This window comes from Globicephala melas, chromosome 14 (assembly GCF_963455315.2).
Source record: "Globicephala melas chromosome 14, mGloMel1.2, whole genome shotgun sequence".
NCBI lineage: Eukaryota > Metazoa > Chordata > Mammalia > Artiodactyla > Delphinidae > Globicephala > Globicephala melas.
This window is the reverse complement of record NC_083327.1, coordinates 30,484,685-30,502,176: the sequence shown is the minus strand read 5'-3', so window position 1 is coordinate 30,502,176 and position 17,492 is coordinate 30,484,685. Positions and strand designations below refer to the sequence as shown.

The window sequence follows — 17,492 nt, the reverse complement described above, 5'->3', positions numbered from 1 at the left end:
ATCTTTATTGTGCTTCCAAATTTTTTCATTCATTCAATCAGTTTGGGATGTTTTCTAATCTATTAACAGTTGGCTTTCTGGTGATTTACTTTCTATCTTTAGAAGGGAAAAGTTCATTAGTGAGAGCAAAGAGAAAAGAAATGTCAAAGTATTCCAAGTCCAATACCAAAAAGAATTGTAGAACAAAGTGCTTTGCCAAATAATGAAGACCTTCAGGAGATAAGATGCCTCAAGATTTTAAGTTTAAGAGTTAATGTACTCATTTAACTTTTGTAATCTGCAAATAATTTTAGAAGTATCAAATCAAAATAGGATACTCCAGATCTCTGACACCCTACATTCATTTCTAGATTGCTAGCTTATAAATAGTGAAGAACTAGTCATAACTATGATGTATACTCAGAGTAAGGTAAAAATGTTAATTTTGTCATATTTCTTAGGAGTTTGACCCTCTTAAGGGAAAAATTCTCTGAGTCCATAAAACTTAGTTTGTTCCAGAGTAGAGGAAATTGAAATTCTTCAGATGAATTTTCACCATTGGAAGATTTATTCAACAAAGTCATCCAGTGTTTTTTACATGCCTGACATCATGCTAAGTACTGGGTACACCAAGAATCTGTTTCAATTGCCGAAGGATTTGAGGCACCTTATAAAACTCAATGTAAACGAATCAGTATGTAAGGAAACTGGTTAACAGAAAACTGAGTTCAGTTCAGTATGAAGAAGGTGTGTCATAATGTGGTACACGCTGCCTCCCTTTGAAATAGATCCTGAGTCTGAATATTGAGCACAGCATTCAGTGCCACCACCGGATCCAGTGCACCATCTTCTCTTCCCTGAATATGGTTGTGGTGTCCTGAGGGTCCCCCTGTTTTTACCCCTGTTCTCTTTCAGTCTGTTCTCCGCACAGAAACCGGAGTGACTCTGTTAAAAGACAAGCAGGTCGTGCCACACCTCTGCTCAGCACCCTCTGATGACTGAGGATCCCATCTCCCTCAGAATAAAAGCCAGAGTCTCTATAGGACACACACTCTGAACTGCCCCTTACCTCTCTGATCTGCTCCCCATGTCCCTCTCACTTCGAGCCTCCTGACAGTTCCGTACTCTAGGCATTGTCTGAGCTGTCCTGCCTCAGAGCTGTTGCGCTGGCCCCCCCCCCTTCGCCTGGAGTGCTGCTTCTCCGGGGAACTGCTTTGCTCACCCCCTCACTTCCTTTGGGTCTTGATTCACCTTCTCAATGGGGCTTCCCTTACCACCCTGTCTGCCTTTGACACTTCCTGTTGTCCTTCTCTGCTTTTATTTTCTCGTTGGCACTTTTCACTCTCTAATATACTATTAATTTTACTCATATAATTGATTTGTTTATGATCTACCTCTCCTACCAAAATGTAAGTGAGCCCCATGAGAGCAGGAACTTTGCTTTGCCCACTGCCAACTTCCAAGTGCCTAGAGTAATGCCTGGGTCATGGTTGGAGCTCAATAAACATTTGTTGAGTGAATGAATGAAGGTGCTTGATGCAAACTGGCAATTTAGCTACTATAATACAAAGGACACAGCAGTGAGACAGGTCGGAGGAATTTAAGGAGGGAATAGCGAGAGGACTATCTGAGAATCTGAAGGAAGGTGAGGGCGGTTGTGTGAAATGCCACAATAAATCAGGTAATATAAGGACTGGAAAGAAAGGCCGTTTAATTTGGCATTTAAAAGGAAAGGATGAATTTAGGGAGAGCAGAACATACGCTGCAATGGATTAAGAATAAAGGGATGTTCTTGGATGTTTGGGTGTAAATAAGATGTGTGGGCTACTGAGTTATTTGCAACATTTAAAATAAATTTGTAGCAATTACATTTTTTAATTGTTGTTTGAATGTGTGTTGGCCAAGATTTCACTTTTATTTTAATGTTCGTGGGGTACTTTGGTCTTTGCAAACTGCTTTCACATTATTGTGGGATGTTCAAAACCACAGTGTGGTGAATGCTGTTAACATATTTCTAGTCTGCCTTCTACATCTGAGGAAATGCTGAGACTTGGGTAAATGCCTTTTCCAAGGTCACATGCTAGGAAATGGTGGAACAGGGCAAAATATCCATCTTTTGACTTAGAAGTCCAGTGTTACTTCCTTTACTTTCATAAGTGATTGATTGTCAGTTTTATTTTGCATGTGTATTTGTAAGCTAATAATTAAATCATGTAGAAAAAAGATGCAGCATAAATAAAATAACAGTATGTGACTGATGTGACACTGAGATGGGCAAGAAGACGTCAAGAGACCTGGACGGGGATGAGTGGTGCGCTTGTTTAAGGGATAAACAGGCGCACCGCTTGTTGATAAAGTTTCAGGGATATGAATACTTGTAGGCTCACATTTTACTTTTATTATCAGATGATGATTATGGAAAGGCCTGTTTTCCCCCCATCTGTAACGTAATGAAGATAAATATTGTTATTACTACTCTGATAAAGGGTTTTGTGTCCTCCACATGAAGTTATTTCTGTGTATTTTGTGTGAAGCTGCAATTGAATATCTTGTAATAATTTCAACATCAGTCTAGGCATTAAATAGTATCAGTTACAAGGAACATATCTCAACAGTAGAGTGAAGCCAACCCAGAAATTTTCTTAGTTGAGAGGAGGCTAGTCTGATTTGTTTTCAGGTCATTTAGAGATGACACTTTGTGTGCCACATTCCAAATAAATTATCCAGTCCTGAATGGGTACTGTTTAGGGAGAAATAACTTCCAAGAGTTTAGAGTTTTGTTACGTTTTGTTTATTGGCTCTCCCAGCTCAGATGTGAATTACAGGTAAGTAGATGAAAAACACCCTCTGCTTTCTTAATTTCCCACTTAGCAGTAGCTGACTTTTTATGTGATGTGAATCCATTTTATCTTCTTAGGTTGATATATGTTAGCCTACCCATGCCTGTTTTGGCATGCAGTAAATGAGAATTTAAGTGAAACAAGCTTTTAATTTTCCCTAATAGAAATCTATTCTTCTGAAGATGACTGCTTAGAGTCGATATAATTCCAAAGTACTTGCAAAAAATACCTTTTAGTTTTATGAAGTTCACATGGAACATTGTTTTTACAGGTTTCTGAAGGTCTGTGGATCTGAATTAGTGCGTCTTGAATTATCTTGCAGCCACTTCCTTAATGAAACTTGCTTGGAGATTATTTCTGAGATGTGTGTAAATCTACAGGACCTCAATCTCTCATCCTGTGATAAACTGCCACCTCAAGCTTTCAACCACATTGCCAAATTATGTGGCCTGAAACGACTCGTTCTCTATCGAACAAAAGTAGAGGTAAGATTTCCACCTCTGCTAGTGTTAATAGCCAACCGAATATTTAGTTACCTGTAATTGCTCATAATAATGTGATTTCTGATTTTCAAATAGTTTAAGTATATGATGCAACCTGACTATTCTAAAATCATTAGAGCAGGCTGATGCAGTCATTTCAGAATTAGTCTATTGTGTTGTGGGTTTTTCTCATTTTAAGAAAACGTTATCCTCTGTGCTCTTAGAATTTTTGTCATGCTGTTCATGTTTGTAGGTAAAGAAACAAGCAATGGGCTGAGGTGAGCCGAAATGCTGGCAGGGAATGAATTAGAGAAAGAGGTGGGAGGAAAGTATGTAGGAGAACATTTGCTTGGAGTGGGAGGAAGCAAAGTGGAGTTTATCCAGGACCAGACTTTGGAGTTAAAAATCCCTAATACATAGTTTAGGAGTCTCATTAAAGAAAAATATTTATTGATCTGCTTGCTTTTTTTCACATAGCTCTAGGACATCTTACCAGGTCATTACATATACTACCACCTGACTGTTTTCATTTTATTTTTTTATTGGAGTATAATTGCTTTACAATGTTGTGTTAGTTTCTACTGTAGAACAAAGTGGATGAGCTATATGTATACATATTACATTTTACCATAATCTACTCAACTGTTCCCCAAATGGTCAACATGTCGGTTTTTCCAGCTGTTTTTCTTTTACAAACCATCTAACAATAACATTATTTTGCACAGAGTTTTATATGTACCGGTTACTATTGCTATTGGATAGAGTTCTGTAAGTGGTATATCTGGTCACAGTATGTGCCTGAGCCCCTGTGATAAACATCCACTTACTGCCATATACTTGTTTCCTCTACTCCAGTAATGTTGGCCTTCTTTCTATTCCTTGAACATTCTGATCCAGTCCCAGCTCACAGCTTTTTCTCCTCTGCCTGTCTGGAATATCCTTCCAGCTCATTACATGGCTGCCCTCTTCTCAACTCAATGTCCAACTTAAATTTTTTTTTTTCAGAGATGCCTTCTTAGACATTGATAAAAGGTAACCCTCCCCCCTCCTTCTAGTTTGCTTCTGTCATATCACCCACAGTGTATTTTCTTTTTAGCAACTTTATCACTATGAGATTATCTTATTGGTTTTCATACTATCACCTGTCTCCTCACATTGGGATATAAGTTTCATGAAGGTAGGACCCTTGTCTGTCTCTTTCATTGCCGTCTTCCTGGTATCTAGTATCATACTTGGTAAAGATTGGCCATTCAGTAAAGATTTAAGTAGCCAAATTACTTTTCCAAAATGGTGTACCCCACTCTAGTGACCCCTTGCCTGTCTTGAATGTTGCCTTGGCCAAGTATTCAATCTCTCTGTTTCCTCATATCTAAAGTGGAGATAATAAAAATACAGATCTCATAGGGTCATTGTGAGAATTAATTACCTGTGATGTACTTAGAGGGTGCTGAACACATAGTAAACTCTCAATAAATATTAGCTACTAATAACAGTAGTAAGAGTATGGCAGTTTTGTAGTATGTTTTACTGTGTGTTAGGAAAGTCTCCTCTCTATTCTTTTTAAACTTAAAAAAAATATCCTTGTGTATTATTCTTTCAGATATATCTTTCAGCAAGGATTTTATTAGCAGTGCCTTTATTATATTTCATTTTGCTCTGTAATAAGGCTTCCTATCTGTCCATATAGGTCTTGTTTTACATCCAAGAACATGTTATAGTTTTCTTCACTTAGGTTTTATATCTTTCTGGTTAAATTTAACCCTTCTATTTTTTAGTCTCAGATACTATTTTATTTAATTTTAATTGGTTATTGTTAATATAGAGAAAAATTGGGTTTTTGTATATCTATCTTGTATCTGCTTACCTTACTGAATGCTTATAATTGTTCTAATAACTTATATCTTTTGGGTTTTTTAATGGTACAGTTATATAATCTGGAAATTAATATACTTTTTCTCTCTGTTCCAGTATTTAAAGTGTTGCTACATTTAGTAGAACTTCATAAATAGTGTAGAATAATAGAGTCACAATAGGTATACCAGTTGTATTTCTAATATAGAGGGAATGTTTTTTTCTTTTTTTAATATTTATGTAACAAATATTTGCATGCCTGTTACGTGCCGGGCACTGCTGTAGGCACTGGAACTTCATTAGTGAACTAAATAGAAATTCCTCATGTAGCTTACTAATTTTATATATTGTTTGATGTTTCTTTCTGATAAGTAGTCTTTATCATTCTCATTTGATTAAGAATATTTTTATCAAAAATGTATATTGTATTTAAAAATTTTAAAGCCTCCATTACCACACTGATCTTTTTTCTTCTTTTATTTATTAATATAATGACATGTTGAACAATCCTTACATTCTTGCGGTAATTCCTACATTTTTTTTTTTAACATCTTTATTGCAGTATAATTGTCCTACATGTTTTTTTTTTTTTTTTTTTTTGCGGTATGCAGGCCTCTCACTATTGTGGCCTCTCCCATTGCGGAGCACAGGCTCCGGACGCACAGGCTCAGCGGCCATGGCCCACGGGCCCAGCCGCTCCGCGGCATGTGGGATCTTCCCGGACCGGGGCACGAACCCGTGTCCCCTGCAGCGGCAGGCGGACTCTCAACTACTGCGCCACCAGGGAAGCCCTGTCCTACATGTTTTAACTTAATACACAGCTGGGTTATTTTCCTAATGTTTTGGAGCCAAGCTTTATCACTTAGAATCCAATATTTTGGATTCTAGCTTTATCACTTACGAATTATGTTACCTTGAGAAAGTTTCTTGACCCCTTGTGCTTCAGTAAAGTGGAGATAATGATAGTATGCCTTTCAAAGAGTTGTTATGAGGATTAACTGATTTAATATATATAAAGTGTCTACAACAGTACCTGGTTCATTGTAAATATTCTTTAAGAGTTAAGACTTATCAATAGTTTTTACATCTGCTTTCTTCAATGAAATTGAGCTGTGTTTTTCCTTTTCATGCCATTTTGTCAGGTTTGGAGCTGGGATTATGACACCTTAGCAAAATGATTTGTGACATTGACATCATTTTCTTTGATCTGGAATAACTTTAACAAATGAGAATTATCTGTTAGATAGAATTTATCTATAAAACCATCTGGGTGTGTAGCATTTTTTATTGGTAGATCAGAGTAGATATCTTTAGCTTGACGTAGTTTTTAAACTAATCTGTGGAAGTCTGAATATAGTATTCCTGGTTTGGGGCAAAATTTTTACCTAAAGTTTAACTGGTGACCTGCTTTGTTGGAAAGAAGACTTTGATTCTAGTTCTGGCCCTACCAGTGACAAACTTAACTCACATAGTCTCTCAAATTCCAAGATTCTTTCTTTGTAAAATGAGAGGACTATTGTCCCTGAATGCCAGTTTAAAGATAGTGTTAGCCCATGTTTTCACTGGTCTGTGGTGAAATGACTCGTCATTTATGTGGGTGTAAAATTGTCAGCTATCTTTTCTTGGGTAGACCTATCTATTCTGAAATTATGCCACACCTGCTTTTTACTGGTGTATTTACTGTTTTATATTGCTCTGTGTGTCTGATATCCTCTGAGCAAGATGATGCCTCATTTTAAAATATTCTGATTAAATTTAACTTTAAGAAGAAATGTAGCATAGTTCATTAATAAGTGAACCTTCAGGAAGAAAAATCGGGTAAAAACCAAGAAATTATATCAACTTGCTAGGCATCTTACATCTGTGATGATTTGTAAAAATGTATTCCATGTGATGCTTTTGAAATGTCATAAATTAACATGATCTAAGTGTCAGGGAATCATTACATAGTCCACAGTTTTCTTCCATTTACCCCAAGAAACTGATAGAATATGACTACATATTTTTTTAAAAGTGTGATTTATAGGAATTGAGATTTCATTTCGAGTGGAGACCTATACATATGCATCCAAGTCTAAATAGCATCAGCTCAGCTTCCCTCAGTTACTTAAACATAGATGTGAAATCACTGTATGACTGCATTAAGTAAAATTTGGTTTGTACCATATGTTACTACCTGTTAAAGTTTGTTTTTATTAGTCTATCTGCTAAAATACCATAAAATCATTTATAAACTTACCCTACACAATTTTTCTGACATTTAGTACATAGAAAAAATTATAAAATTGATTTTCATTGATCTACAGTTGACTTACAATAAAATAAAAAATAGTGTCATCTTAGTGATATAAATGGCAAAATTCAAAATTAAGAAAAACCTACCCAGGCAGTGTTTACTTTTACAGCTTCCCAGGTCTCTCTGCCTATACTTTATTCACTTCTGTTATCTTGTCATTCTTGGGATCTGCATCAGACTCCCCCACAGGCACCAAGTAACTGAGAGGAATAAAGGGAAAAGACAACACAATCAGCTGGTCTCTTTTAAAACAAACAGAAGCCACAGCATAAGCACCTCCCTTGTCACTTAGGCAAAGCATTATGTCACCCCCTTTTCCCTTCCATATGTTCACTGCTTCAGTCCTGCACTCAATGATGTTGGTGGATGGGAGAAAACAGAGTGAGAAGACAAGATTTAGGGGATTGGCTTCTCTTTAAACCTTCCACGTAATCGCTGGCAGTACATTCAGGTGTTATAAACTGTCTTGGAAAGAAGGAATAGCAGTTGACTTCAGATGCCTGTGATGGCTCTAAGGAAATATATGAGGAGAAAAAGAAGATATGAATTTGAACTTCCTGGGAGAGGTTTTTTTTTTTAAAGGAATACATATTATCCAGTGCCACTTTTACCCTTGTTTTTCTAAACACTACATAATTATAAAATAAGAAAAAATTAGTATTTCAAAATATTGACTCTATTATAGTGTATAATCTTCAGAAAGGTCAGATTTATGATGTAGTAGAGTTATATTTATGTGCCTATATATAATTTACATTAATAAATGTAATGTATTTATGCCATTTTATAAGATTGAAGCAAATCTGTGTGCATAGTGAATATAGCTTTAGAGGATATTGGAGACCTGGGTTTTAGTCCCAAAGTTTGGGAAAACTTAACTGAATATGTTGTTTGCTGTCCTAGACATTCCGCATATTATTTAATCCTTTACACTAGTCTATTGAGTCTAAGAGTGTTACTCTTAAATCGTACAGATGATGAAATGAAGGTCCCAAAAGATTAATGTTTCCCAGTGGCACAGAGCAATAAGTTAAAGTCAGGATTTGAACCCAGATTTGGTGGCCTCAGAGTTACAGTGAAAATTGTAAGATACATAAGAGCATAGAATAGTAGTTATTCTAATAGCTTGGCTGTCTATCTAAAATAGAGCTTTTCTCTTTACTGCTTAATCCTTTTCTAATCCATAATTGGTAAGGAAATATAACATTGTAAATAAGATACACAACATTTTGATCCCGTGTAAAATGCAAACTATTAAGTTATATTCTGTAAACATTTTCTAGTCTAAAATATCTACTATAGACAAATGGACTTTTGCCTTTTATTTTTATTATGAACAAACTTAGTTTGAAGTCTTAGTTCTGAATTTATAATAACAGTTAGTTATTCAAATTACATTTAGTATAATTTAAGTAATAGTTTGTAGAGTCCGTACTTAATGAACTACCTCAAGCACATGGTATATACATATATATATATAGGCCAACTCTCAATATTACACTATAGTGGGGAGGAGCATTGGAACATATAATTTCCCCAAATATTTTAGCATGTAAAGGGGTGCATTGTTGATGTCCAGGTAGTGTGTTCTTAAGTGGTTAGGTAGAGCCAGACCTATTGCAGGTCTGGTTACTCAATAAGAATGAGAATGCAGGAGAACAAAACTATAGTAGGGTCAGAATTGCCTCGTATGCAGGTAGGTGGATCCTGGTGTGCTGATGTAGCACCTCCCTGAGCCAATGGTGAAATAGGCAGTGGGCCCAGAGCACTGGTCTTCTCTGTACCTGACATTTTACCAACAAGGCCTGCTGCATTGACCACTGAGCCTCATGTGTAACCTTGTCAGACACTGGGGCTCTATCCCAGTGCATTTCATTTGTACTGCTTAATTGCTGCTTTGATAGTCAACTGTGTGAGAGCAACCTTAAAACAAGCCCCAAGTGTCATTGTCACCAATTTTTGAGCCCAGCCTTTTATGACCTGGCCTAGCTCATTAAGATTTTTCTCCCCAGCTCCACTGCTTTGGCTAATACCATAGCTAGTACCCTACAGTGAGAGGAAGCAGCAGTAGGATCTTGTTCAGACTTTAGGTATGGTTAAAACTGCTTAGCAGTAGGTCTGGGTGTTGATTCAGACATTATTTGATAATTTAAAAGCTGGGAAGATATTTGTTATTTCGTCTGTATCAGAGATCAGTGTCAAAAACCTCAGTCCTAGAGAGTTCCAAGGTGATGGAGGAGTAAGAGGGCGTGGAGTTCATCTCTGTCTACGGATGCATCAGGAGTACATCTACAGATGCAACAGTTCTCACAGAACACCAGCTACACACCAGCAGAAGACCTTGGACACTGGGAAAGACTGTAAAGATCCCCGTATAACTGGGTGTGATGAAAGAAAGAAGGGAGAAGGAGGAGGAGAGGAAGCGGGATGGGACCTGCACCCCGGGGGGTGGAGGGGTGGGAAGCTGAATCAGGGGAGAGATTCCCACATCCAGGGAAGCCCCCTCACTGATGGGGAAATCGGTTGGGACAGAGGGAAGCATTTGAGGCTATCAGAGGAGGGTGAAGCGACCAATCTGTGGCAGATGGGACAGAATGAAAAAACTCAGTCCTTCTCTTGACTTTCCCACTTGAAAGATTTATGTGCTTGGGTAAGTCACTTATACTAAGCTAAAAGTTTATCTGTTAAAAAAAAACTTAGCCTATCACATAGGCTATTGAGAAGACCAAATTAGGTCGTACATGTTAACAACAACACACTTTATAAATTAGATGGACTTGTGTAAATGTGAAAATGATAGTGTAGGTTTACTCAGCATAGTCCTACACAATCATTCCCAACTTTGTGAAGTATTCTTTTAGGTCTTCCTAAATAGGAATATCTTTTCCATCATGTGCTAAGAGAGATTTAGGCCGAATTACTGCTTTCACACTTATGATCTGTTTCTGGTAAAAGGGATGTTCATTCCTAACTTATAAACTCCCTAATGGGAGGGACCATGTTTGACTGTTTACTTTTTACAACCAGTACGTAGAACAGTGTCTGGTATTCACTATAGTGAATATGTCTAGTAGATATTCAGTAAACTTGTGTTGAATGAATGAGTGATAACTCTCGCTTGTCAATTCATTTTTTCTTTATTTGCTAAGTTAGTAAGCATAAGTTTGTCTTTCTACAGAATAACCACATCAACTAAGCAGAGGGGTGGGTGGATCTACAACTTGGAAAACTCGTAAGAAAATATTTGAACTGTATTTGTCCAGAATTTTTAGCTCTAAAAAATAGTGAAATATAGTTCTATTTGTTTGGTTAGTTTATTTCATGAGATCTTTTTCTTTCTTTAGGTATGTTTAGGATTGTGATGAAAAATCGCTTCATCAGAGAAATAGCAAATGTCTTCTTATAACATCAACCAAAAAAAGAAAATCATTAAATAACCTCTTTTCAGAGTTAGGGGTATACATTTGTTGGATTTCAGCAGTTGCGGAGCAGTAAATGTATGCCTGGTGAAAAACAAGATAGTACTAGGTGATGGAGAGACAGAAATGACCCTCAAGCTGAGATTTAGACCCTGTTTATTGCGTGATCCCAGCATAACTAGTGAAATGAGTGGTTAAATGCAGTAATTTTCTTTTTACTGAATTTGGTAGATCTTTTAGAATTGTGTAGGCAAGACTTTTAGGCAAAAGATGGGAACTTAGAACAAACAGGAAGGAGAACTTTAGTTGTACTTAGTTTCTTCTGCCATTCGTGACAAAGAAGTAATTATACTACAGTGAGGTATATAATGATTGGAAAGACTTTAAGTACCTTTAGTCCTTTTCATCTCTATTCACAAGATTCTTATTATTTATGATAAACATTAACTGCAAGTACTTCTTTAGCCATACATGATGATGTATTCTCATGAGAGGAGGGCTATAGAAATTTAACTCATTAAATAGACTTTTAAATACTTAAAAGGAAAAAGCTTTTATTTTGAAATAATTTTAGACTTACAAAAAGTGGCATAAAAAGTAGATTTGCCTACTATATGCATATATTTTTCCTGAACCATTTGAAAATAAGTAGAAGATATAATTCTCTTTTACCCCTGAAGGGACATATACCTGCAACCTATTTGTAAACACTTGTGCCATGGGCTGAATTGTGTCTCCCCAAAATTCATATGTTGAAGTCATAACCCCCAGTACCGCATAATGTGACTGTATTTGGAGATAGGGCCTTTAAAGAGGTAATTAAGTTAAATGAGGTCATTAGGATGGGGCCAAATCCAATATGAGCGGTGTCCTTATAAGAAGAGGAGATTAGGACACAGACACACACAGAGGGAAGACCATATGAAAACACCGGAAGGAGATGGCCAGTTTCAAGCCAAGAGGAGAAGCCTTAGAAGAAACTAACCCTGCTGACACCTTGATCTCAGACTTCTAGCCTCCAGAATTGTAAAAATTAATTTCTGTTGTTTAAGCTACCCAGTCTATGGTACTTTGTCATGGCAGTTCTAGCAAACTAATACAACTTACAAAGGATAGCATAAGGATAACTTTTTAACATATTGCATAAAAAGTGACTTCAAGAGAAGTCCTTTGCATTGTCTAAAACAATCTGGATTAGTGTTAGGAATTTGAGCTTATTTACCTTTTCTTTGTTTGGGAAAAAATATCTGAAGTTGGGGGTGAGATGGGGCATGATAGGTAGCTCAGTAAGAATGTCATTCTGTTGCTTAGAAAAAATATCTGAAGTTGGGGGTGAGATGGGGCATGATAGGTAGCTCAGTAAGAATGTCATTCTGTTGCTTAGCAGCAGACAAGAAAACCAAGAGTGTTTTTTTAAAATTTGGAGTTATAAATGGAACACCTGCATCCAATTTTGATTGCCTCACTTCAAGAATGATAGAGCATAAATTGAAAGGATCTGAAGTAGTGCAAAAACTGATTATAGGTATTGTAGGGGACTAGTATATGACAGTAATCCATAAATGTGGTTCAGCAACTGTTTACTTGACCTGCTAGGCAGGACCCCACTGCCTTCATCTTCAGGAGCTAGAAGACAAACAAAAGTAGCTGATCTTTACTTCTGTTGGATATCAACACTCTCCTCCTAGTTTCTTTTTTCTGTGCCAGTTTATCCAGCAGAGTGAATATATAAGTAAAAATGCATACCACCCTGTCTGTTAATGAAAGCACCTGAGCTTTCCTACAAAAGATACATAAACTGTCTTTTGCAAACAGCATGATTTGATTTAGTGCCACGAATTTGCTTTCTGACACATAGATAATGGTATTCTCCTGACTGCGTTCTTATTTGATTTAGAGAACACATTCCTGTATATTGGTAAGTAGAAGCAGGGATGGTCTTTCTTTTAGTAGAGCAAGTGCATTTAACAGACTTAAGAAAAGGAGTGGCCTCTCACCAGAGCCACTGCTTATTATTAACTAAGATCGAACAATTGAAGCAGGAAGATCCTACTTTGGTCACCTAAATTGACTAATGCAGGCTGTCATTAGCTGTCACCTGAAAGGCAGTCCATTTCAGACAGATTTGTTTAGCTAGACAACATATAAAACAAAAGATATTAATAATTACTTTGTTCTTAAACAGAATCAAGAATTAAGATTTTAATAACTTTTACTATATTATATTCTAAAACTAACAAACTTTTAAAAGTCTTTATGTCTCCAGGCAAGAATATGTCTCTACTTCTTTTCTATCCTGGATTGCTTTATAGAAGTGCCAGTGGGAAGTACCAGGCCTTTTGGTGGGATTGAGTGTGTGTGACCTGCATGATGGGCTATGATTCAGTCACAGTTGAGAAGCTTCTTGGGGGTCAGATTCATTATCATCCACATTCATGACAGTAACCAGTATACCGGGTATAAGAAATCTACCTGGTAAGGACACATTCATTAGAGATAGCTGATTAACACATTCTCTCACTGTTGGCATGTCACAGGGGAAACCAAATTACAGTTATAAGACCTGTCTGGTGAGTTCAGAATGAGAACAGTGAGCATTAGTTATGTGACTTAAATGCTTAAAGGCATCAACACAAAACAGATTGATACCATCCTCTTAACAGGAAGGAAAGACATGCTTTTGGAAGAAAATAGATAAAGTCTTTGGACCAGTGCACCCTCTTCAGCTGAGCATCGTTTAGATGAACAGTGTCAATCAACCAATGTGTGCTTCAGATTCCTATGCTCCCTTGGTGGTCCAACCCTTACCCCTCTGATCAAAATATTCTTTCTTTTATATAGGCAGTAAGGTTACAGTCAAGTCCAGCCGGTGTGCAAACTGCCATGACTTTTTGACTGCACATCTCTGCCATCATCCATCATGGGTTGATATGGAAATTGATCAGTTTAGTCATCTGTGAGCAAAGATGTATTCAACTGTATTATTATAGGAGAGATCCACTACAGTGGTAAAAATAGGCTCTGAAAGGAGACTACAGGGCAAGGCAAATGTGTGTGATTTAGTCTTAGGTTTTGTTCTTTCACACATACGGCTTTTTGGAATTTAACACATTATTTGAACCTTATACTAAAATTTCTGAGACTGTGGTTTAGGGTAGGTCTACAGTTAGGTTTAGAGAACTTCCCTTTTTTTTTTCCTCAAAGGCATGTGTAAGAGTTTATTAATTTATGTCATTTATGATCTTGAACATTCTCTTTTTAGAGAACAATCAGAAGTCTTACTTTTCTACCACAATGCTGATCTTCAGGTTTAACCTATAAAAGACAATATTATTTTCAAGTTGTGATTATGTATCAGTATATAAACTATACTGTATTATATATTTAAACTGTATAAAAGGACAATTTGGTTTATAGCAAATATCTATAAGGTAATTGAATTGAAATATTCTAAATATAGTTAGTTTCAACTACTTTAAATAGGTCTTAAAATACTTCAACTTTTACTCTATATTTCCCTTCCCCAAATTTAGAGATTGGAACACGGGGGCAAAAAAAAATTAAATTAGAGAAAGAGAAATTCATACATATATGTAGCTGGATCTTCAATTACAATAATTGAGTGATTGTGTTCTTAGGATTTCTTTGGTGGTATTTCTTCTGTAAATTTATAAATTTTCATTTAATCAGCATACTTTTATAAAATCCTATCTCATTACTTGTAGTTATTGCTGTGATATGTTTGAAATATATCATCAGTGAAAGTATACTTGTGATCAGGTGATGTCACTAGTCTCTCTGTTTTAGCTGGTGCATGTCTGTGATATATAAACATCTGTTTCTTTAAGATGCTTTCTAGGAATCATGGTTTGTTTATTTGTTTGTTTTTTGCCGTGCCATGCAACATACGGGATCCTAGTCCCCGACCAGGGATGGAACCTGTGCCCCCTGCATTGGGAGCACGGAGTCTTTTTTAATAAATTTATTTATTTATTTATTTATTTTTGGCTGTGTTGGGTCTTCGTTGCTGCGTGCGGGCTTTCTCTAGTTGCGGGGAGAGGGGGCTACCCTTTGTTGCCGTGTGCGGGCTTATTGCAGTGGCTTCTTTCGTTGTGGAGCACGGGCTCTAGGGGTGAGGGCTTCAGTATTTGTGGCGCATGGGCGTAGTTGCTCCGCCCCATGTGGGATCTTCCCAGACCAGGGCTCGAACCGGTGTCCCCTGCATTGGCAAGCGGATTCTTAACCACTCAGCCACCAGGGACACGGAGTCTTAACCACTGGACTGCCAGGGAAGTCCTTAGGAATCAGGACTTAAGAGAAATACAGACTTGGGATCCTATCTTCCTATACTGAGTGTTACAAGTAAGGGTTGTATTCTTTATTAAAGATAAGCAACAGTTAATTTTTAACTGCAAAAATTTTTAATTACAAAAATTATTAATTAGTTATAATAATTATAAACCTGCATTAATATAAAATATGAACACAGCATTGCATATGTGGTTTATGTAAGGTCTCATTATAAAATGTTTATGGTATGCATAATTATAACTCTACTAAGTTACAAATCTGGAATATCTAAACCATTTATGTGAGTATAATAAGTATCAGTTATCACTTTATTAAGTATTTTTGCTTAGCACTTTAGTAGTGTAGAGCATAGGAGATTTTGAACTTTATGGGTAGCATCTCTTAAAAAGCTGTCAATGAAAATTTGAATTCCTGCCTTCTTTTACCTCTTAATAAATTTCCTTGTAACAAGTAGAGGCAATAATAATTCTCTATAACTTAATAGTTATCCATTGGATTTTGAGGCTGCTGAACAGAGTTAGTAGGTAAATTTTAGGTTGAATATAAAAGGGTTCTTTATTTCTTTTTTTAAAAAATATTTATTTATATTTTGGCTGTGTCAGGTCTTAGTTACAGCACACAGGCTCTTCATTTTGATGCGCAGGCTTCTCTCTAGTTGTGGTGTGCGGGCTCAGTAGTTGTGGCACGCAGGCTCTCTAGTTGTGGCTCACAGGCTCAGTTGCCCGGCAGCATGTGGGACCTTAGTTCCCCAACCAGGGATCAAACCAGCATCCCCTGTATTGCAAGACGGATTTTTAATCACTGGACCACCAGGGAAGTCCCCAAAGGATTCTTTCTTTATGAACATAAATCCTACTACCAGGTGCCAGCTTCACCTAGAGTATGTTTTGAAAATTTTGTAAAAGAAATTAACATGGAGCCAGTCACTTCTTAGTGACTCCGGTTCCACAGTGATTTAAATAAGGTTGGCCTTTGTTTAAAAATTGCAAACTCATTTGAAAATGAATCTGCTGCATTGCATTATTAAAGCTGCTAACTATTTAAATTGTGTTTTAATTTTATAGAGCTACTCTTGTGCTTATATTGAATTTTACAGGTCTAACCAGCAGAATTTGTCAATTTGGGAAGCTAAAAGATATCTTAAGTAAAAGGTTCATAAAATTGTTCAGTTTTTATTTCTGAATACCTTTTTTTGTAGTATGCTTAATATAGGTTTAATCCATCTATTTGTGTGTTCTAAAAGGGTAAAAATGATGCAAGTACTCGTTAAGGTAGAATTGTTTTCTTAAATTGGGGGTGGGCGAATTCTTTCTGCAAAGGGCTGGATAGCAAATATTTTGGGCCTTGCAGGCCATATGGTCTCTGTCATAACTATTCAGCCCTGCTGTTGTAGTGTGAAAACAGCTATAAACAATACATAAATGAATGGGTGTGCCATGTTCCAATAAAACTTTATTTACAAAAACAACCAATGGGCTGAATTTGGCCCATGAGCAGTATTTTCTCAACTGCTCTAAATCACTGAGACTGTGGTCTCTCTAAAATCAGGTCATTTTATGTCTGGAAGTGAAGAGGTAGTTTCTCCTTTTTGCTTTAGCATCAATAGTAGTACTTTAATTCTGAATACTAATAGCATAGAGAAAGAAGATACTAAAGATATTCTCGGAGGAAATCGGTTAGCTGGATTTGGAGAGATTGCAAGCTGATCTATAGATGTGTGCTCTATACCTGGGTACTCCCACCGTCTCTGGCTTATCTTGAGCTCTGCTGGAGAAAGTCAGGAAACTGTTAACTTGTGCTTTCTCACCTCATTGCTACCAGTCAACCCTTTTATTTATCTCTATTTGACTCCTTGTTACATTCCTCACAGCATCCCTTCCAAGGTCATCCTTATCCCCTTATAGCTTGGTCTCAGCATTTGATCTCACATCTCTTATTTAGCAAAGATGTGTGATATTCAATCTGAATCTCTTATGTTCTATGTTAGTTCCTTTTTTAAGGTAGGAATGAAAAATGATAATTCTACTACTAAATGAATTTTTTTTTATAAATTTGTTTATTTTTTAAATTTTATTTTTGGCTGCATACGGTATTTGTTTTTCTCTTTTTGGCTGCGTTTGGTCTTCGTTGCTGCGCTCGGGCCTTAGTTGCAGTGAGCGGGGGCTACTCTTCGTTGCAGTGCATGGGCTTCTCATTGTGGTGGCCTCTCCTGCTGCGGAGCATGGGCTCCAGGCATGCAGGCTCAGCAGTTGTGGCATGCAGGCTCAGCAGTTGTGGCGTGCAGGCTCAGTAGTTGTGATGCACGGGCCCTGCC

At 36.9% G+C, this 17,492-nt stretch overlaps 1 protein-coding gene across 6 annotated transcripts in view; it reads left to right on the top strand.

Annotated features, from left to right (window-relative positions):
• Window positions 1–17,492, top strand: part of FBXL4 (F-box and leucine rich repeat protein 4) — an 80,862-nt gene that overhangs the window by 52,351 nt on the left and 11,019 nt on the right. For 5 of the 6 annotated variants that reach the window (XM_060283657.2, XM_030882997.2, XM_030882996.2 and 2 more), the window contains exon 6: window positions 3,091–3,304. In XM_060283657.2, the coding sequence (XP_060139640.1) occupies window positions 3,091–3,304 (214 nt within the window). The remainder of the gene's footprint in view (window positions 1–3,090; window positions 3,305–17,492) is intronic. The other variant, XM_030882998.2, reaches the window with a different exon arrangement.